We start from the raw sequence: 23,282 nt of genomic DNA, 5'->3' as shown, positions 1-23,282 counted from the left end.
ACACTGAAACCCTGTGAACTGTCTACCTTTATTGTATATCTAGGCAGCTATCTTTGTGGCTAATTCATTTCTTGTTTTGTTGTCTTTCCCCTGGTCATTGACTTTCAAAGACAACATATATACATACATACCCTGTGGTTAATGGTTTCACACCATTTTCTTGTTTCATTGACACTTGGCAAAACACAAGGCTAATAAACTAATAGGAGTAAGACAGATGGGGAAAAAAAATCTCAGAGTGGAAGGTTCTATTGATTGGGATGGTGGTCGTCCCTGGGAAGGAAACTGCACTAAATGTAGACAGATTGATGTGTTCAATTACATCAGTCACTTAGGCTGCATTACTGACCTTACAGGAAGCTAAATTAATGATGAATTAAATCAGTCAAAAACCTCTATGGGATAACATAGTTTACATTTGAGTAAATATCAAAAATAACAGAAGTACTCATGTATGAATACATGCACATATACATGCAAAATCTGAAGAAAATAAATATAAACTAAAGCCATCTAGCCATTAACGGTGGGGGGAGGGAGTGCATAGTTCCAAAGACTGAAAAGCTGATCACTAGTCATGGTGACATAAGTCTTACCATCCCTGAAAAATAAACATTATACATCTTCTCCATGAAGAATACTGACAAATTTACTACTTTCAACAAAGATATGACCCCTGCCTTTCAAGAAGTTAGCACACTAACAGGATAAAATAACCCACACACATGTAATGGTAATAAGCAATTTTACATAATAATTAAAGAGTGATAGAACAAAATGCAATTGTGATGAAGGTTTTTACTGAACTGGAAAGATCAGGCAAGATTTTCTGGAAGAGTTAACATTTAAAGTGAATTTTAAAGAATGAAGAATTCACAAGATGAAAACAAAGAGAAGGATATTCTAGGGATAGGGACCAATGTGAACAAGGTTTAGAAGACTGAGGTCCCACTGACTTTGAGAAAAGGCGAAGAGATTATTGCAAGTTTGGCTGGAGTATAGAGAACCTGTATGAGAATGGTAAAAGATATCATAAAACTGGATATTAATGAAATTTGATAGAAATCTGTAAAATCCTACATGAAGGTAGTATCCAAAAAATCAATTTCAGAAGATATAGAAGGAGGTGCTCTCAATGGAACAGGATAGAAAAATCAGGGGATTTTGGTGGGTTATAAGTAACTCTAAGTAGTTTGATACAATAGCCAAAATTAAAATTAATGAAGTCTTGAGCTACATTAAGACAATTTACTCATAGTGTCAGAATACAGGATTAGGATCCTTGATTCACTGTGCCCTGGTAAGAAAAGATCCAGCATATAATGATATTTTGAGAGGTTATTTTGAAAGGACCAAGAGAAATAGATCATTTTCAGGGAAGGGGCTATGAAAACCAGTTGTATGAAATGGGTACATTTAACTTGGACAAGATAAAATTAGTAGCTGCCAAAGTATGAATGTGGCTAATCATGGGTTCTAAGTTCTTTATGAAGATAGGTGAAACCAGAGTAGTTATGATGGAATTAGAGAACTGGGATAGAGGAAGGAATTATTTAAATTTAGTGTGAATGAGTTTGGAGAGGTAGGTTATGAGATTGTGATCTGGGATGGAATTTCATAGTTTTATACTTTGGAGGTAATAGAGTTCTAGGAGATGGTTGATATCTCTGCGATTACTCTCTTTGTGTGTGGTTAAAGAGAAGGAAATTGAAAGAGTTGAAGAGGATGAAGAATTTTGTGTTCTGATTCCTAGAGAGATAGTGAATATTGATGGCAATGGGGATGATGGCAGGTAGTACCAGATCAAAATCATCAAAAAAAATTAGAGCAAAAACCTTAATTTTAGTAGTAAATGGCAACAAGAATGGTGAAGGGGTGGTATAAGTGAGCTAAATGTTGTTCAAAAGAAGAAAGCTTATTGAATGGGAATGACTAGATAGTAGAAGAGAAAAGGAAGTATATGCAGTCATTCTTCTGGTCTTGTGAGGCATTGAGTCTTGGAGAATCTTGTCTTCAGAGGAAAACTTGCTTTGTATGTTGTAAGTTCAGAATAGTCAAAATAAATACAATGTAATTTTGGGATAGAAGACTCCAGAAGCTGGAGGATCAGGACAAGCTCCAAATAAAAAGGTAGAGTTCCTCTAGTCCTATCTTATCTCCCTGTGGAAGCAGCAATCATGGCTCTATCTTAGTTAATTGTTCTTCAGGCAGCCACACTATTATTTCTGATGCTAAGTTCATACTTGCTGCACTTGAGTTTAAGGGACTTCTAATCAGGAGTCTTATTTAAGCTGCCACCTGTTCTCCTCATCAGCTTTACACAAACATTCAGCCAAAAGAATGGTACAGGTAAAAATGGCCAGAAGAAATTAGAGGAAACTGAACTACAAGAATTTTCAGGTTTCTCATCCCTCAGTATGTCACCCCCATACTGAACAACAAGATTTAGACACACTGAATCATGTATAAGGTACTTTCTCAAGCTATGCCCCAATCTTCTCCATTCATACTTTAAGAAGAAATACAAGACGATAGCAACATATTGAGAAGACTTTTCTGTCTTTGCTCATGTTGGCTACAAGTTCTTCTTTTCTAGAATAAGAGGAGAAATAAAGCCTCCAGTGGGAACAAGTGAGGACACTATGTGGAGAAATTTCTAATCCTGCAGAATCAGATTGTGATCTTTCCCCTTAGATGCATTTTTCTTCTATATGTATCTTTCCCATTGATGGGATGCATATGTGTGTGTGTGTGTGTGTGTGTGTACATATATTTGTGTGTATATATATATATATATGTAAAGATATTTGTATGAAAGAAATGTTTTAGAACTGAAGGGAGATGTTCTGAAGTATATAGATAGATAGATGTAGATATATAGATAGAGATAGAGATAGAGATAGAGATAGAGATAGAGATAGGGATAGAGATAGAGATAGGGATATGGATATGGATATGGATATGGATATGGATATGGATATGGATATGGATATGGATATTTGTATGAAAGAAATGTTTTAGAACTGAAGGGAGATGTTCTGAAGTGTATAGATAGATAGATGATAGATAGATAGATAGATAGATAGATATATATATAGATATAGATAGATGTAGATATATAGATAGATATAGATATAGATATAGATATATATGGATATGGATACGGATACGGATATGGATATGGATATTTGTATGAAAGAAAAGTTTTAGAACTGAAGGGAAATGTTCTGAAGCTCTGGATTCAGAGCAAGTATAATATTTCTAATATATCTTTGAGGAGGAAGGAAAAGATTGGGCTATTGCAGAGAAGGAAAATAACAAGAAGAATAATTGACTTTACAAGAACCTTACAACAAAGGATCTAGTCTGGGGGATGTCTCTAGAAAAGATCAGCTCTTTACCCAAGTCTCCCTTTCAAAGCTTGTCTATCCAAAGATACTATAATATGACTTACTCTTTCTTTATCCAAGCATTTTTAAATAGACTAAATTTTGCTTCCACTCGAAAGAGACCATAAGTTAATTAGAGATAGTGATAAATGTAAGGTTAGGTGGAGTCCAACTTCTATCTAGTTGACAGAAATTTTCCTATTTGGGGGCTCAGAGCAAATATTATTGAACTAAAAATATCCTTAAAACAAAGGTTAGGGAATTAAGTGGACTTTAAAGAGTCAGGTTAAATATCAACTAATCATTGTAACAGGGTGTAATACTGTTATAAATGGCTCATACTTTATCCAGAGTGACTGAAACTTTTTTATTAAGACATCTTAATAAATGGCACACCTCTCTCAAAGGGAAAGGGGCAAGGAATCCTGAAATGTAGGTCTTATCTGCAGTTTGAAGGGCTTTATTCCTGCCCCTTCTTGCCAATCATTGGCTGGGGTCAAAAATCCAGTTGTTACATTCCTCCCCATACATTTTCCCCCTCCCCTACTAAAGAGCAAGAATAGCTACCTCCTTGAACATGCCCAGAGGAGAAGGAAGTAAACCCTAGGCTAACTTAGAACCAGGTGGGACAGACCTGATCTAATCTCAGTTTTGTTTTGTTTCTTTGATCAGGTGAGGCTAGGTCTTTTATCTTAACTCATACACCTGCCCATAGGCATATAATACAGGTAGACCTTAGTTTTTATAATGTAAACTACCATTCTTCACATTCTTGTGGAACTCAAACACCCCCATATTCCTCACAACACTATGATCTGATATTTTATTGTCTGATCTTGCTATCTCTTATACTTTATGTTTCTTCCTTAAGGATATAATTTCTCTCTCATCACATTCCATTTGGATCAATGTATACCATGGAAACAATGTAAAGACTGACAAATTGCCTTCTGTGAGGGGTGGGGAGAGGAAAGTAAGATGGGAAAATTGTACAACTCAAAATAAATAAAATCTTTAAACAAAAAAACTATGATCAGAGAAGCATCTTCCTATATAACAACTAGGTTTCCTCTAGTCTTCAGATGTTAAAATCTGGAAGTATAGGGGAAATTTACTGAAAATAAGAAAAGGTCTCCTTCTGAGGCTCAAATGCTTGGACAGGAAGTCCAGTTCAAAGGATGGAGAGGCTTGAGTGTTCCAGCAACTTAGTGAATACTGTCTTTTCTCTCTATTCTAAAGAACTTGGAGCCTGGGGCAGAGAATCTCTTGTTGTGGAAGAGAGGCTCTGTATATAAGATTTTGAAAGAGATAAAACAATTCACTCCTCAAGAAAAAAAGCCAAGAAGTTCTTTTTTTCCCTCCTCCTAGGGGAAACTATTGCTGATCCCAAGGCAGAAGGAAGGACTGTTTTTCTAAAAGATCTTAAAAAAAAAACATCTTTGGTCTCTGTACTAAAAGTATGGCAAAGTCCACTGTCCTCTTGAAAAAGTCAAACACACCCTATGACTTCAATTGTAGAGACAGTGCTACCCCTTGTTCCAGATCCTTAAGGCCCAGAGCCAAGGCCTTTGCTGAAGCCAGATGTTGGAACCAAAGAAAAGTTGGACATTCCACAGTCATATATGTGTCCAATAGAACTGGGCCTGAAGACATCACTCAGACTCTGTGATTAGGATATCATTAGCCAGAGAAGGCAATGCAACCTGCATCTGGTGGAATAGCATCCAGGAAAAGAGCCTTGCAGAGAATTTTCCCAATGGGAGCAAGTGAAGACAATATCAGGAGGAATTTCTAATCCTGTAGAATCAGATTGTGATCTTTCCCCTTAGATACATTTTTCTTCTATGTATATCTTTCCCATTGATGGGACACATGTTTATTGGGAGGCTGTACTCTCACTTTATAAGGGAAATGTTGTTCTGCTACTTTTCTTACTATGTTATTCTGTTAAATACCTTAAAATTGAACTTTAATTCGCTTTTGTCTTTTGCTCAGCTGAAAATTAAAGATATGCAAATTTGTTAAGACTAATGAGTTATAACTTTGAGTGACGATGGACCCATAGAGTTTCTTGAACTTCTGACAGCCTTCTCTGGGGGACCCATTATATGAGTTGAAGGATGCCCCCAATATGCTATGACAGTAATTAAAGAACTATACCAAGAATCTTTTCTGTTGCTATAGTTGATTCCACAGGTATATACATCTAACATGCTCCAAAGGGGGGGGGGGGGGTGCATTCCACATCAATGTGCTGATCAACTATTTAAAATGTTCCTCCCTGGATGACATAATAATAGCATGACCATCAGAAGCATCTCCTCTAGGATCATTTGGCACTGTGCTTTCTGTTATCTTCCACAATCACAAAATTTGAAAGTTAATCTATGTATCACACAAATGTTGAATTAGAGTCATATGGTTATCATCTTGTTAAAAGATGATGCTAGCTATAACAATAAAATAGCACCTATGTGATACAAACAGCACCTAGGTGAATACGTAACCAGGTGTCAGATTCATCTTCCTGTCAGGCAATGGCACAATCAGATGAATTCAGAATGAAGTAGACTCAAAGAAGTAATTGTTAATGATCCCACGTCCAGAACTGAGTAATATAAAATATAAAAAGAGTAATATAAAAAGACAAATTAAATTTAATGTCAGCAATAACTTCTTTACAGTTAGAACTCTCCAAAATGGTGTTGTTTCAAATCTTTTAGGACCTCTTGTAGAAAGTAGACAACTACTTGCTGGATATATTCAAGCCAGTTATTGCTATTCTACCATTTTCAAGTATTTCCAACTCCTAATGACCTCAATCGGGTTCCTTTGTAAATTTGCTCCTGTATTGCTGGTATGGATATAATTCTCATAAAACAAAAAACAAAAAAAAAGTTAGTTTAGAAGAAAGAAATACTTGAATTACAGTAAGAAAACACATGAAATAGAAAAGAGGAATATTAGAAAAGGGATTTTGAACCTTGAATCTTGAATTTGAAATGAAAGTTCTGCATTGATTTGAGTTGAATTATCCATGAACCTGTCCATTTCACTAACATTTATTGACCACTTGCTAGTTACAAGGTCATGCACACATGATAGAAATGAGGAATGAGCAAAGATTTAGATGAAAAAAAATAAATGAGACCGAAGGAGCAGCTGTGTATATTTTAAAACACCAAAATGATTATTTACTGTCAGAAAACATTCGTTGTTTTTGTTCAGTTGTTTTTCACTTGTGTCCAACTCTTCATGATCCCATTTGAGGTTTTCTTGGCAAAAATAAAAGAGTGATTTGCCATTTCCTTCTCCAGCTCATTTTACTGTTGCTGAAACCAAGGGAAACAAGGATAAGGGACTTGTCCAAGGTCACACAGCTAGTGAATGTCAGAAACTAGATTTGAATTCAGGAAAATGAATTTTCCTGATTCCAGTCCCAGAACTCCATCCACTGTGTCACCTGGGATGATGAAATGTATTTTAGAAACAGTCACCACTACTGTGAGCAAGATGGTTTTCCATTCAAAAGATTAAATTTAGAAAAGGCAGAATTGTAGAGGTCATGCAGTCTGATGTTCTTATTTTATAGATGAGGACTGAGAACCAAAGAGCTAAAGGGACTAATAGGGACTAATAGGGACTAATAGTAAAGAGAATAAATTGATTATTAATTATCTGTTAATTCTATTTCTTGGAGTTTTTATTCACAACAGCTTCCTCTGTGATATATTTCCTTGCATGATTTGAGGTTGTTAACATTCTTTATATTAATCCTTTGATGCAGTCATTGTTGTTACTCCCATTTTATAGTTGGGGAATACTAGGGTAGAAAGAGTAAAAGATCAGTTCAAAGTTGAAGGATCACTCAGGACTGGAACCAGAGATAGAATTTGACTTTATTTTAATAATTACTGATAAATTATAACTAGTGTCCTAACCAAAAAAAACTTTCATGCCTAAGAGTTGCTTCTGCACTAATTTTTTTCCTAGTCATTTCTGGGCTATGAAGAAAGTAAGAACCTGATTCAATGACATTTCTTATCAGATGAATCTTTGGATTATTTAATTTCTCCAATTAAAGCATTTGTGCAGAAATTTATGATTTTGAAAGATGACTAGGAGGAAAGAATGCAATGAATGCAACTGGATGAAAAATATGGTTTCCTTGCTTTCCTAAAGCATGAGATTTCAAAGACTATATATAAGTGAGTGCTCCCTACTCAAATGGGAAACATGTTTGTACTTACCATTTTGTCATGATTAATCTAAGTGTAGGAATTATTTCTTTAATTTTCTGCTTTTCTTTTTTTCCTCTTCTATTTTTTTTTTTGGCTCTATATCCCCTGAACCTACCTCAGGACCAGATATAACAGAAAGTATTTAATGAATATTTATTGATATATTATTTTCCATTAAATTACAGGATAACATAACTAGGTGTATATAAATAAGGTATGCAAAGGTAATGACAATCCTAAAAGAGACTTTATTGGAATTAATCAGTCTAAACTGCAGAGGCACCTTTCCATTTTTATGTCTCATTTCCAAAGTTTTCTAAAAAGCAAATTTAGAAGTTGTCTTCATGAATGGGACAGTACAGATGATTATCTAGTAAAGAAGAATGAAAGGGCGAGGATGGTACTTGGTATTGTAATCTGAAAATTGATGAAGGGAAATCAAGTTGTTGCTGTTGTGAGGAGATTATTTATTGTTTATTGAAACTGGCCACTGAGGTGAGCAGAGCCTGAAAATATGAACTGCTCAAAGAGATCAAAGGAGCATATTGGCTCTTTGATGTCTGTAGGAAGCCAGAGGTGGATATGTAGAAACATACCACCTCTATCTGAGAACTGGTAAGTGTCATTGTTATCAAAATTCACTATCATCCTTCATAGAGAACTTTAAGGCTTGTAAAGCATTTACATTCGTTATCTCATTTGACCCTCACTGTAAACCTTTGAAGTAAACCTTCACAAACCTTTGTTGTGGAGATTAAATTGTTGTCCCCATTTTACAGATGAGAAAACTGAGACTGACAGAACTAATGATTCTTTCAGAGTCACAGAACAAAGAAATCTCTGATACAGGGGCCAGACTTCAAATCCAGGATATTATCTACTGTGCCTTTAGATACAGCATAGTCATCACCGTCATCATCATCATCATCATCACTCATTTCACTGCTGATTAGCCCCCCACTAACTATGAAACCCTTAGGCAGATCACTTCATCTCATTCAGCTATTTTTCCCATCTATAAAATTAGGGAACTGAATTTTTAATTATAGATAATGGTAACTAGTTTCTCAACCAATTTTTAAAAATCTTTCATGTAAACCTTTCATCTCACAGTATAGAGGAAATACTGAGCTAATTGTACTGTGGCTCTGAATCTTCCTCCTTCTTATCATTGACTGGTCATCACTCTGTTCTTTCCTCTCCTTATGCCCCTTTTATGTTTGTGTTTTTGTGTCCACTTTAGGGATTTATTCCACTCCAAGGGAATCAGGTGACTGAGCTCCTTCCCAACCCTGAGGAACCAGGAAAGCACCTCTTTGAGATTGCCCCAGGTAGGCCAGTGGTTGTTTCATCTTTTGTCTACATTCAGACAGGTCAGGAATTGTGAGTGAACAGAGGATCTTGGTGATATCAGGGTTTAAATGGTACATATGATCTCTTTTGAATTAACTCTAATATGGAATTGCTTGATTACAAGAATAATTTAGCATCTCACATTGTATCTACCCAGAATCCAGCATCTGTATGAAAAATTTTTTTAAATTGTCACTCATTTTAATATATAGTTACTTGCATAGTCCCCATCTGTAAATGGGGCAAGAAGAGCCTGAAAATATGAACTGCTCAAAGAGATATATGAGGTATATTGTTCTTTGATGACTGTATGGAGCCAGAGGTGGCTGTCCCAGTTCTAAGCTGTATGAGGAATGCCCTAAGAGTGCTTCTAATAGGTCTGTAACTTCACCTTTTACTGAACCTGAGGGTACCCAGTCACACAAAGGCCTCCCCTATAATGTTGCTGTTGCCTAGACTCTGGTGCACCATATCACCCTAGCCATGCTAACAAGGCTCATGTGTTGGCATAGCTCTTCTGGCTGCCATCTCAGAGTTTGTTTCAATAATTAATATTCACACACACACACACACACACACACACACACACACGGGAGGAGAGAGAGAGAGAGAGAGAGAGAGAGAGAGAGAGAGAGAGAGAGAGAGAGAGAGAGAGATTAATATCCTTGGACCCCAATCCATTTTATTTGACCAAGACCACCTCTGGAACCTCCACCTTGGTCCTCTGGCATCTTTCTCCCTATCTCCCCAATCTGTGTCACTGAGTTTTTGGTTCACAAAGGACCAGTCCCACATACACTAGCAATGATTGAATGGATTTTACAAGTTTAAATGCAGCAACTGATATAGTCTTAGTAGAAAGGTCACTGTATTATCTAAGAGTAACAGTCATATCTGATCCCTTTCAGACTCTGAGTTCAGATGCACAGTCTACCCAAGGGGGGCTAACACAAGATGAACCATTATAAAGGCTATTTTCCCTTTGATCAAACTAGTTAATTTGAAGTTTAGCAAATAAAACGTGCACACAGAGGAAAGCTACAAAAAAATCTCACTTATTTTGAGCTTTGAAAAAAACAAGGAATTTCAAATGTGAAGTTAATTTTTTTAATCTATTATTTTTGACAGTAATATTTTAAAATTAAATTAAATTTTCAAGTCCCTTCAAGTTCAGAGTAATTAGCATAATTGTTTTTGAACTCAATAAAAGCATTTTCATTTTAAATGGATTCCACAGTGGCTTAAGACCTGAAAAAAAAAAATGTTCTCTGCATTGGAAAAGGTGCAATTTGCCCTTCAAGAGAGCCAGTTTCTTCATATGAGCAATTGATACATCTGATGATGATGCTTTATACTTCATTCTTGAAGGTCATGACATCAGGGTGGTTATGCAATGACAAACACATGAATTGGATTTGAGTGAGGGGGATGCTTTATGTAGTCACCAGCCTCACTTTCCCCTCCAGAGCCATCTGGGTCTAGTGACCAGATATGAATCAGGACCATTGGATATGGCCCTGGATGTGAGGCAGAGTTAAATGCCTTACCCAAGGTCACACAGTTTAGTATCAAATGTCTGGACTGCATTGGAACTCCCATCTTCCTGACTTTAAGACCAGTGCTCTATCTACTGTGCCACCTAGTTGCCCAATTGATACTGCTAACCTTTAGTTATACCTTCATCCCCATTAAAAACCTTCAGTCTTTGGTGTCAATCAATCAATAAACTTGTAATCAATAATCATTTATTAAATGCCTACTATGAGTCACACACCATCCTAGGGACACAAAAAGAGGCAAAAGGCAGTCCCCATCCTCAAAAAAGCTTGCAATCTAACAGAAAGATGATATACAAGCAAATCTATAGATATACAAATTTAATAGTAAATTTAAGTGAGTCATAATTGTAAGCCATTTTCTTTTAGAAGTGTTATGAGAATTGTAAGTCCCTTAGTTTGTAACCTAGAAGGTACTGTTGCTTTTTCATCTCATTTCTACTTCAATGATCTGGGTAATTAAATTACTGGGATTTTTAAAAGAATTTTTTATCTTAAGAGGATGCAGAAACTTAATTTTGTTCAGTGGATTTTGTGTACCCTCTCAATTGCCTGTAAGTAGGCAAATTGTTTTTGTTGTTAGATAAGAGTGTTTTAGAATTAAATCAGAAAAGGAGAGCAAATTTAATAGGTCTAGCTACAGAAGAAAGCCTATTTGGTACAATTCTATTTTAAAGGAAATCAATAATGAAAAAAGCCATTCACCATAATAGAACAGACTTTCCAGGCTCAGAGTTGTAAATGGGTATTTCACAAATGAGCAAAGCGAATTAGGGGCTAAAAAGAATTCTGGAACTAAATGTCATCTCTTCAAGGAAATCACAATAATACTTTGATGCCAGTGAAAAGTGGGGGAAAAGGGTAAGGGAAAGATTTCTAAATTTGTGCATGCCAAAGGTTCCTTTGGGCCTGTTTCGGTTTATTCAGGTTTCAGGAGTTTCTCCCTTCTTCCCATTTGCTTGCATAAACAAATCCTCTTGGAGTGTTCATGTGCTGCTGCTGCTGAGGCTAATCTGGGAAACAGAGCATCAAAAATGTGTGTGTTACTTGGATCAATGTAAGAGGATCAAGGTAAATTTGTTAGCCTAACTGAAAGCAGAATGGACAGACATGCACCTGATCTGAGCTATTCCTTCTTTTTTCCAAGGGATAGAAGGAACTGAGATTCTCTTTTTGCAACCCCAAACCAAGCCACAGGAGCTTAAAGAATACTTTTTTATTCAATTACTTGTCCCCACCTTGGTGAAATATGGAATCAAAAGGATAACAGCTCCTGGTTGTCACTTAAAGATTGCTGAAATGTTTTTCTATGGTACAAGTGCTTTCTTCAATAGCAAAAAAGAAAATTTAGCTTATAAACTCACCTGCAAATAGCACAGATTCATGGATAATGTACCCCATGTTTTCATATTCCTTTTCAGTATCAACCTGAGAAGGTGCAAACTCAAGTCATATAATTATCAAAAAACTCAGAATTAAACTTAAGGTCAAACTACCATAATTAATTAATCTTAAGTGCTTGATAACATACATCCCTCTATTCCTCTTGTTTAACTGCTCTTATTTCTAATTGTTCTATTTTATACTATATTTAATGTAAGTAAAATCATTTTTGCAAATAGGTAGGTTACAAATTCACTAAATAGCTAAATACTATTTGACTTCATGAGATGAAATGCTAGCAAACTATCATTTTATATTTTGAAAGGCTTTATTTCAAAGCAGCTAAATGGCACAATGAATAGAGCACCAGCCCTGGGGTCAGGAGGACCTGAGTTCAAATTTGACCTCAGAAAATTGATACTTACTAGCTGGGTGACTTTGGGCAAGTAGCTTAACCCCATTTCCCACAAAAACCTAAAAGAAAGAAAAGAAGTTATTTCTAAATGATCCTAATATAGGTTTTCTGACATTACCAAAATGAAGATCTTAAGTGAGAGCAATTTGAAGATAGATAGATAGATAGATAGATAGATAGATAGATAGATAGATAGATAGATAGTGATATATTGTACAAGTATGTATAATATATACAAATATGTGATGAAAAGATGATAACCCCAGGAAGAATAAGTACTGCTTTGGGTTTTTTAACCTAATGACCAAGAACTTGGGGGGAAATAATATCTAGCAAAAGAAGAATAAAAGAATCAGACAAAGAATGGACCTAGGAAGCACAGTTTTAATTGGCAGATATGTCTGGGAAAAGAATGATTTGTCAGTTTATAGATTCATTTATGTTCTGCCTATTGATTAATTAATATCTAAGGAGATCTTTGTAAAAACACAAAATTATCTTTCTGTTGCAGTCTGTGATAACATGGCATTTCTTATTGTGGGGCCATGTTGAATCACATCTAAGGGTTTAACAAGAACCTGAAAAGAGAGGCAGCTAGATGGCACAGTGGATAGAGGAACAGCCCTGGAGTCAGGAAGACCTGAATTCAAAACTGACCTCAGTCACTTAATAATTGCCTAGCTGTGTGACCTTGGGCAAGCTACTTAAGCCCATTACCTTAAATAAAAAAGAATCCCAAGAGGATTTATAACACCAGGACAATAAAACAGAGAGCATAGTATTACGGAACAGTAGCTGTGCTAATGACAATAATAAAACCATAGCAACTAAGCAAAAATAAATATCATGAACATTGTGCAATATTTTACATTTATTACCTCATTTGAGCCTCCCAACAATTTTGTAACATGGGTGAAATATGTGACTATTAACCTTATTTTACAAACAAGGAAACTGTAACTCAAAGGAGAAACTTGACTTGGCTCTTGTCATACAGCTACAAAGTGTTAACAGCAGAATTTGGACCTTGATCTTCCTACCTAGAAGCCTATTCTATCCACTGCTTCAAGTTTTAGGGTTGTTCACAACTCAGTTTCATTGAAGTAGTTGGGGGGTAGGACTTTCTTTGTACTAGTACAAACTAGTACTTGTACAAACTCTCTTTGTACTAGTTTCCTTCAAGGATCGACTCAAATGTCACTGCTTCTTAGAGGTCTTTGATGATACTTTCAATTTTTACTGTCTGATGCTCCTTCCCTAAACCCTATCAATGGGGAGTTTACTTTGTATATAACTTGAATTTATTTTAGTTGTGAACATATATCCTCAATCCCCAGCCCATCCTACCTCTAGTAGAATATAAGCACTTGGAGAACAGAAACTATCTCAATTTTGTCTTGGTATCACCAGTACTTAGCATGATGGCAAATAAGGAAGGCTCAATAAAATACTAAATGAGTTGAATGATGATTCTAGTGCAATAAAGAATTATTGGACATCTTAGAGTTGATATAGTGACATTCTTGGGACTTGGCAGTAGCAAGGAAATGGAATAGAGGTTGGAGAAACTGAGGGCAAAAAGCAATCTCAATAACCCAGTAAAGAAATTATGAGGACTTGAATAAATCTGTCACCTGGGTATTTGGACAAGATGATGATGATGCTTGTCCATGGTCTCCCAGAGACATCAGAGAGATGATGCCTTGACAAGCACATGAAATGGGTTTGAGTGAAGGAGGCTGTGCTAATTCACTGCTTTCTCCTCCAGTGGCCACAATAATAAGAGATACCCAGGATGAGAAGCAATCAGTGTTACGTGACTTGCCCAAAGTCATACAGCTGGTAAGAATCAAGCAACTGAGGCTGGATTCAAACTCCTGTCTTCCTGACTCCAAGACCAGTGCTCTATCCACTGCGCCACCTTGCTAACAAATTCTACTGGCCTTCCTTGATTTCAAAAGTCTGTTGTCTGATTTTTGCAGAAGCTTGAGAATACAGTGAGAAATTCAACTACTTGTTAAAAGATTTCTGATCATAGCCTTTATAACTATTGATTGTTTTCTGCTGGCAAAGAATTTTATAAACTAGGTTAGTCATCCTGGAATCAATTTGGTTCATTGTCCTATAATCCCCACATACTATGGTGAATAAAAGGTTCATAAGAAAAGCTGTCAAAACTAGAGAACATTTTCAACTAAAGCCAATCAGCCCACATCTAGTAAAGTAGGCTTACTTCTCTAAATCATGTTAGTGGATATGCTCATTTCATTCTTCCTCAGGTTAGAAAAGTACTTAAAAGTCTTAAGTTTTTATAATATTCATAACACAAATAGTACTTCTGATCTTACTTTGTTTTTATTATTTCATAAAACTTCCCATGCTTTTTTTTGTAATCGTCTATTTCTTCATGCTGTACAGTACAACAGTGATCCATTAGATTCATATACTATGACTTATTCAGTCCAAAAACAATTTAAACAATAGCAACAAAACTTTAAAAATAAATAACTTTGAAAATTAAGAGAACAACAATGACCACTCATAAGTCCCAAAGACTGCTGATAAAACTTGCAAATCAGTAGCGTGTTACTGAATTTAGTGTACAAAATGAAATATATAATTTTCTTTATACCCTTTAAGGGGATTTACTTTGCATCAAGTAAAATTTGTTCACTCCAAAGTGAAGCCTTCAAACACTAATTCTCAGTACTTGATAGGGCTCAATTGCCAAATTGCTATTGCATTATTCTTTTGTTCTAAACTCCTGCCCATTTTTTTTTTTTTGCTTTTTGCAAGGCAATGGGGGTAAGTGACTTGCCCCAAGGTCACACAGCTAGGTAATTATTAAGTGTCTGAGAACAGATTTGAACTCAGTGCTCTGTCCATTATACCATCCTGGCTGCCCTTTCCCATTCTTTTGAGTAACCCCGCTGGTAGTGAATTTTTTATCTGTGAGGACAGATTTAATTTTTGGAGACAGTCAAATATCATTTTCACTTATATAGTAAGCAGAATAGATTATTAGGGTGTACCACACAAATTGGACCCTTCCCCCCCAAAAAAAGAGAAATGTGAATATGGAGTCTTTAGTCTGATTTCTTTTTGAGACTTGTATACACTGATTCTTTTCAGGTATACTTTTAAATTAACTTAAAATTTAAATTCAGCAGAAAATTATTAGAATGGCATTGTAGGAAAATTGTTGAAATGCTATAAGTTCTTATGTTGGTTTTCACAATATAACCTCTAGGACCTAATTACACAAATACATTGTATTTCATACAAATTGAACTCAGGAAGATGAGTCTTTCTATCTCTAGTTTTCAATATAGGGTATCACAAAAGTTTCAGAGCATTTTTAAACCTCAATAACTTAATACTGTTCAAAAACACAAAACTTAATTTTTCTGTTTAAAGAACAAAGATGAACTCCAATGGGTTGCAAGTATCAAAAAGACTTCCAAGTGTTAGTTAATAAATCAACCAATTCCTCTAAAGTTCCAAAGTAAAATCTAAAACCTTAACCATTTCTTCATCTATGTTCAAAACCTTTAGAGATCTATGGTAGAAATCACTTTTATTTCCAAAACAAATTAAGTTTGAAAATGTTTCTAGCTAAGGTCTTTTTTCCGCTAATATAGAAAGTACTTTCTAAATTGCTGAGAAATTAATCAGAGTTTCAAAGGCTGGTGATAGCTTGTGATGACTCTTTCTAAAGTTAACCTTACCAAATGTTCAAGGTCAATTTAGTTTAAATTAATATGCTCATTTTAATAACAATATCACCTTCCTTTGTCTCTTTCTTTCATATTTTCTTTCTTGCTTAGGTCTTCAACCTTGCCATTTTTATTTTGATCCCTCCCTTCTGTTTTTTCTCCTTCTGTTTCTCTTTTTCTCTTCATTCTGTTAGTTCCATGTTTTTCCAGTCCTTACTTTCCTCTACTTTATTTTTCTTCCCTTTTCTAATCTCTTAATTTATCATAATATCAAATCATTTCAACAAGCATCCCTTATTGTGAACATAGCACCATGCTAATTGCTGGGACTATTAAAAGAGAAAACCAACTAAATGATCTCTCCCTTTGAAGAGTTTACATCCTACTAGAATATTACATTGAAATTTTAAATAATTATCACTTATTTACATATCATTCTCTTCTAAATCTTTTGCAATACAGGACTTATTGGTCAACTAAAGCCATTAGAATATGCATTCCAAGGAGCAGGAGCTGTTTTTCTTTTTTTTTTAATTCCCTGTCCTTAGTACAGTCCTTAACACCTTGTTATTACTGTTGATCAGTCATTTTGCAGTTGTGTCTGACTCTTCATGACACCATTTGGATTTTCTTGGTAAAGATACTGAAGTGGTTGCCCATTCTTTTTCCAGTTCATTTTATAGATGAGAAAACTAAGACAAATAGGGTTTAAGTGACTTGCCCAGGATTCCACAACTAATATATCAAAGGCCAGATTTGAATTTAGGAAGATGAATCTTTCTATCTCCAGACCCAACACTCTATCAACTTTACCACCCAGCTGTCCACCTTCATACATATTAAGCACTAAGAAATGCTTATTGACTTTGTGATTTCAAACTCTAATAAATGATTCTGTGCTTTTGTGACAAATGTATTATTTCATATTCAGAGTCCCTTACATCTGTAAAAAAGGAAGTGAGGTACAACATCAACTAAGGAATAATATTTAAATTTTCCAGTTAGATAAACACTATATTTTTAGTCATCCCCGAATTAAATTTATTCACTTGTATGTGACCTCTGGTTAGTATTTGCCCTATGAGTCAATGATCCTTGGTGTAAGAGAGAGAAAAAAAATCACCATATTCTAAAAGGAATGGTTGGCTTGTCAGTATCTGCATTCTGTACTACAAAGGAGTTTCTAATAATTTAATCTGAATTTGGGGGCACAATAGTTTACTATTCACAAGAAAGAAAATGAAAGGGACAACATTAGAAAGAGGCAAGAGCCCTAGCAGGGTCCATAGGAAGAATAGAAAGACTATTTTTTTGATTATCTTTTATTCTTTCCACAACTCTATTTTGTACACTAGAAGTTGTCCATGACATAAATTAATTTAATGTTTCCTTTGATTCCTTCATGATCATTTCTTTTGTTGCATCTAATTATTATTTTAGTATTTCAAGAATTTGTTATTTCTTCTATTTGGATATTCCTCGTCTTGCCTGGGAGGGAGGGGCGGTGTAGGGGGAGCATAGTAGAGAAAAGAACAATGAACTTGGAGATATAGAACTTTCATTTGAATTCCCCTCTTCTACTTCTACTTATCTGTGTGGCCTTAGGCAAGTCACTTCTCATCTTTGGGTCTCTGTTTTTTGCAATTTTAAATTGAATTTGATGACCTCTAAGGTTCTTTCTAGCTCTATGTCTATATTCCCGTGATCATCAGATTCAAGTAAACAAACAGATTCTCACTGTCTTAATAGATGGTATCTGAATTGCTGGGAGAGAAACCTAATGTCAAGGTGGTGATAAGCCTCTGCAAACTTAGCTGTTCTGGTCCATTGATGACAGACACATAAATCATGTAACCATAGCACCAATCTTAAATAAATGTGTTTCTAGAAAGGAAAATATAAACATTGCATTAAAGAAATCAGTTACAAATAGAAGCCACAATTCCACATTGCACAGTAACAATGACGTGCCTTGTTACTATTGGGGAAATGATATAATTCTTCTCAAATTTGCAGCTTTAACTGTCAACCTGCATCAACTATTTTAATGCATTATGGGGTTAACTCTCTACTGTTACCTATTAGTAAAGATGCAAATTTCAAGTAAGAGCCTAAGTACTGGCTGAAGTGTGTATAGACAGTTTCCTAGACCACACCCTTTTGGCAAAATGTCATCTCTCAGAACTACCACTTGGACAAATTCTAGCAACAGTCGGGGGCGGCAGCTATTGCAAATAACCAGTTTATACTTCTTATCTTTATAGCTGATGGTATAGGGTTTACTGGAAGAAGGACTCTGTGTTCTGGGATAATGATTTGCAGCTGTCAGGGCTTTTACATTATTGAAAGCATGTGTATCTTTCAGCACCTGGACAGTGTTTCCTTGGTTCTGACAGGAATAGACCATGGACAGTACCTGAACTCTTCCATCTATTTCCTAACACTGTCAAATTCAAATTCCTCGATCTAACATTCAAATCCCTTTATAATATGACCCACCTAACTCTAGCTTTTTGTCCTCTCTTTTCTAAAGAAATCCTCTCTCCATTTCAGATGATTTCCTTTACATCATCTCTGTCCTTATGGTCATAACTCCTTGGGTTGCTTTGTCCTTTCCTTTCCTTGAATTTTTTGTCTCCTTTATACTTATTAATATTCACCCTATCTATCTTTCCCGATCACACTTCCCCTTTTCCATCAAGCCTTTTTTAATTAGGTCAGGCCATATTGTTTTCACTCTTTTTTTTTAAAAAAAAGTTCTGTTTGTTTTTACTGTCCTTATCAGAAAATTAACATTTTCTCAAGTAATATCCTTGTATCAAATTATCTATACATATTAGGAATTTTACTCTCAATGCATAATGAAATTATATAGAATATTTTCCTGCTTATTTTTTCATAATTCTGACTTTTGTCACCTCAACTTCATAGTAATTCTATACGGGGAAGAATAGTTTATGCCTTATATTTCTTTCTTTACTTCATAACTATTAATAATAGTAAGTTTATATATTTATGTAGTCCTTTAAGGTTTGAAAGAAGTTTCTTTATGATGGAACTCTGAGGTAGGCAGTGGAAATGCTATTTTCATTTTATAAATAAGTAAACTGAGGGTCTGAAAGAGTAGTTGCTGAGGTAACTAAGATCACCTAGATGATACCTACATTCAATGGAATTGGAACCCAGGCTTCCTGATTCCCACATCAGTACTTTCCTATTATCCTACACCACCAAAAGAATATAGCAAGGTGGAGATGGTCTGGGGCAAATACTGTATAAAATGAAAATGTTGTTAAAGTTTTTTTGCATGTAAATCCAAAAGCACAAGGATGTTTCAAAAAGAGGTAAATACCCAAGTCAAATGAAATAAGAAATAGAATAGATTAAGCAAATTTAAAATATAGAGACTATAGGGGACATCACACACAGAATAAGAATTATTTTTCTTCTTCTTTTTTAAATAGATAGATATCACAAGTGAACTCTGGGACCTGACAACACTCACTCAGAGGTGTGACTCATCACATGACTTGTCACATGATTCATTTATATATCTATATATACATATATATAGATATATATATATATATGTTCTACTTATTAATCCAGAGACCTATAGCAATCTATCTGTATATTGGAAACATTTCTTATCAACAAATTTACAATTTCTTATTAATCAACTAATTATCTATAATCCATTAAATATTAATTATGCAGTGAAACAATGAAACTCCTTTTCCAAATGGTTGTTACTGTTATCTAATGATTTATATAAAAATCGAAGTGATTAAATACATGATTTATTGAAAGTAAGCAGCAATAAACATCAAAATATATGTAACAATAAATACAGTATTTGTGCTATGACCAATGTCATTTCCAAAAGTCTTTGAAAACCCTCAAAATAACGGTGGTTGACTCCTCTTCACTTATATGGCTATAGTCTCAAATTATTCAACGCTTTCAAATCACAAAGTCACTTTTAACAACTGCCTAGTATTTCTCCTCAAGATTAATATTTTCTTTCCTTAAATTCTCTTCAGTAATGACAAGAAACATTCTTTTAGCTTTTTCAAGATCTTTATAGAATATTTTCTCCAAACATCACTAAAAACAAACTAGATGATTTTGATTACATTAAATTAAAAAGCTTTTGCACAGACAAAACCACTTTAACCAAGATCAAAAGAAATGAGCAAATTGGGAAACAATCTTTACAACTAGTATTTCTGACAAAGGACTCGTTTCTAAATTATACAGAGAACTGAGTAAAATTTTTTAAAAAGCCATTCCCCAGTTGACAAATAGTCAAAGAATATGCAAAAGCAATTTACAGATGAGGAAATCAAAGCAATCCACAGTCATATGAAAAACTACTCTAAATAATTATTTATTAGAGAAATGCAAATTAAAGCATCTCTGAGGTACCACCTCACACCTCTCAGACTGGTCAATATGACCAGAAAGGACAATGATAAATATTGGGAGGGATGTGGGAAATCTGGGACACTAATACACTGTTGGTGGAGCTGTGAACTCATACAATCCTTCTGGAGAGCAATTTGGAATTATGCCTAAAGGGCAACAAAATTGTGCATACCCTTTGATCCAGCAATACCACTGCTGGGTCTATACTATGACAAGAAGATAAAAAAGGGTAAAAACATCACTTGTTCAAAAATTCATAGCGACCCTGTTTGCGGTGGCAAAGAATTGGAAATTAAGTAAATGTCCTTCAGTTGGGGAATGGCTTAACAAACTGTGGCATATGTATGTCATGGAACACTAGTTTTATTAGAAACCAGGAGGGATGAGAATTCAGGGAAGTCTGGAGGGATTTGTATGAACTGATGTTGAGATGAGCAGAACCAGAAAAACATTGTACAACATGGGGGTGATGATCAACCTTGATGGACCTTATCATTCCATCAGTGCAACAAGCAAGGATAATTTGGGGCTATTTGTGATGGAGAATACCATCTGTATCCAGAGAAAGAATTGTGGAGTTTGAACAAAGACCAAAGACTATTTATTACCTTCAATGTAGAAAAAAAACTGTTATCTTATTATGTAATTTTGCTATCTCTTATACTTTATTTTTCTTCCTTAAGGATATGATTTCTCTCTCATCACATTCCATTTGGATCAATGTATACCATGGAAACAATGTATAGACTGGCAAATTCCCTTCTGTGGGGGGTAGGGGTAGGGAGGGAAGCAGGATTAGGGGAAAAATTGTAAAACTCAAAATAAATAAAATCTTTGGGAAAAAAGGAAATAATAAAAATTGAAAACGGTTTTAAAAAAGAATATTCTCTCCAGAAGATTCTTCATAAAATAGAACAAGATGGTTCTCATTAAAAAAGAACTCTCTTTCCCTCTTTCCCTCTCTTCTTCTGATTGTTTCCCTTTCCCTATTTCTCTCATAAATGCGGACAAAGATCTTGTTGACTTCTCTTTGATCAAAGAATACATATACACATGCCAACATCTATACACACACACACACACACACACAATCTTCTTCACTGCAGAGGGAGGAGGGTTTCACATCTGACCATTCTTCAACTGTCATTTTCAACTACTGGCAACCTATCTGTAACCCCAATTTCCCATCTAAGCTCTAAAAGCTACAATAAAAATAACTGCTCTGTTAAAGGAGGAAATAATAGTTTCTAGGAAATTATAAGATGTGGCAAAAAATTGAGGTGAGGAGTCCAGAGAAAGGATAATGATAAATATATAATGGTGATAATCAGAATGAAATTAAAGTAGAAAACCTAAATGAAACCAAATCAAATGGGGATAGAATCGGCAGAGAATCCATAAATTAAACAAGATGAACTACGACTGGCAAACATCAGTACTGACCAAAAGGAGTATCAGAATTGAAAGGGTCAAATGCTGTGAATGCAATGACCAACACCGAATAAATGAATGTGATGTGATAACTATCCCTCAATCTATAATGACCAACCAATTAAATTTTACTTTGATAATGGATGAAATAAGACTACAACATAATAGGATTGAATTTGTAATAATCTTACTGGAATTTATAGAGCCAAATGAGCATTCTCTTTCAATATCTCACTATTGCTGAGCATATATATATATATATATATATATATATATATATATATATATATATTATATATATATCTGGGTCACCTCTTTGAGAATTGGATTTGAGAAGTAAATTTCTGATTTATTTATCAGAAAACTTTATAGTGACTTCTCATTTTTTCCTTTTTTTAAACAAAAATGGCGTTGTCTTGCCTAAACATTCAATTCATGTTTATTTATTCAATAAACATGACTACCAATAATTTTTATTAGAAGACTTAAAGAAAAAAGATATCATTACCTAAGGGAGCCGTTTCTGAGATGAGTCAATGGAGGAAATGGCATTTGAGATAGTTCTTGAAGAATAGTTCAGATTATAACAGAAAAAATGAGGAAAAGGGCATTCTAGGTGAGAATATTGAATTAATAAAGACATAACTATTTATATTTTGAGAGGTTTCAGAGTTTGGCAATGACATTGGTCATAACCAAAATACTGTGTGTGTATTCATATGTGTATGTATAATATATGTGTATATATATATATATATATATGTTATTGCCACTCTTGGATAAATCATAATTTAATCACTATATTTATATAAATCATGAGATAACAGAGGGGAGAAAGCAGAGAGTCTAGATGTACACCATTATAACCTTTGGGTCATATGTGATCTATCTGACTAGGCTTGAAGCCCACCTAAAACTATAGTTCCCACTCCCCCAAAATTTTAAGCTATCTATCACATGTGAGCTAGTAAGCCTTTTATTCATTGGGGCCTGGAGTCAGAAAGACTTGAGTTCAAACCCTGTTCAGAAACTTCCTAAGCTTTGTGACTAGCATTTAACCTCTGTCTGCCTCAGTTTTGCCAACTATAAAATGGGGTTATTAACAGCACCTATTTTAAATGATTGCTCTAAGGATCAAAGGAGAACACACAGCACAATGCACCTGACAAACAGGAGGTACTGAAAAAAAATGCTTATTTCCTTCTCTTAACCTCACTCCCCTACCAGCAATGAAAACAAACATCTTTGAAATTTCTATTATGTTCAAGATACTGGAGATAAAGAAAAACAGAAATTACTTCCCTCGAGAAACATAATTCTTGGTGGAGGACAGGGAGGAGAAGAGTTATGTCATTTACACACATAAGTGA

General features: G+C 34.8%; 1 protein-coding gene across 2 annotated transcripts in view; it reads left to right on the top strand.

The window, feature by feature from the left end:
• Positions 1 to 23,282, top strand: part of ARHGAP22 (Rho GTPase activating protein 22) — a 326,645-nt gene that overhangs the window by 75,055 nt on the left and 228,308 nt on the right. For both annotated transcript variants that reach the window (XM_074233106.1, XM_074233107.1), the window contains exon 3: positions 8,874 to 8,961. In XM_074233106.1, coding sequence (XP_074089207.1) covers positions 8,874 to 8,961 — 88 coding nt within the window. The remainder of the gene's footprint in view (positions 1 to 8,873; positions 8,962 to 23,282) is intronic.

This window comes from Macrotis lagotis, chromosome 4 (genome assembly GCF_037893015.1).
Source record: "Macrotis lagotis isolate mMagLag1 chromosome 4, bilby.v1.9.chrom.fasta, whole genome shotgun sequence".
Lineage (NCBI taxonomy): Eukaryota > Metazoa > Chordata > Mammalia > Peramelemorphia > Peramelidae > Macrotis > Macrotis lagotis.
This window is presented reverse-complemented; position numbering and strand designations above follow the sequence as displayed.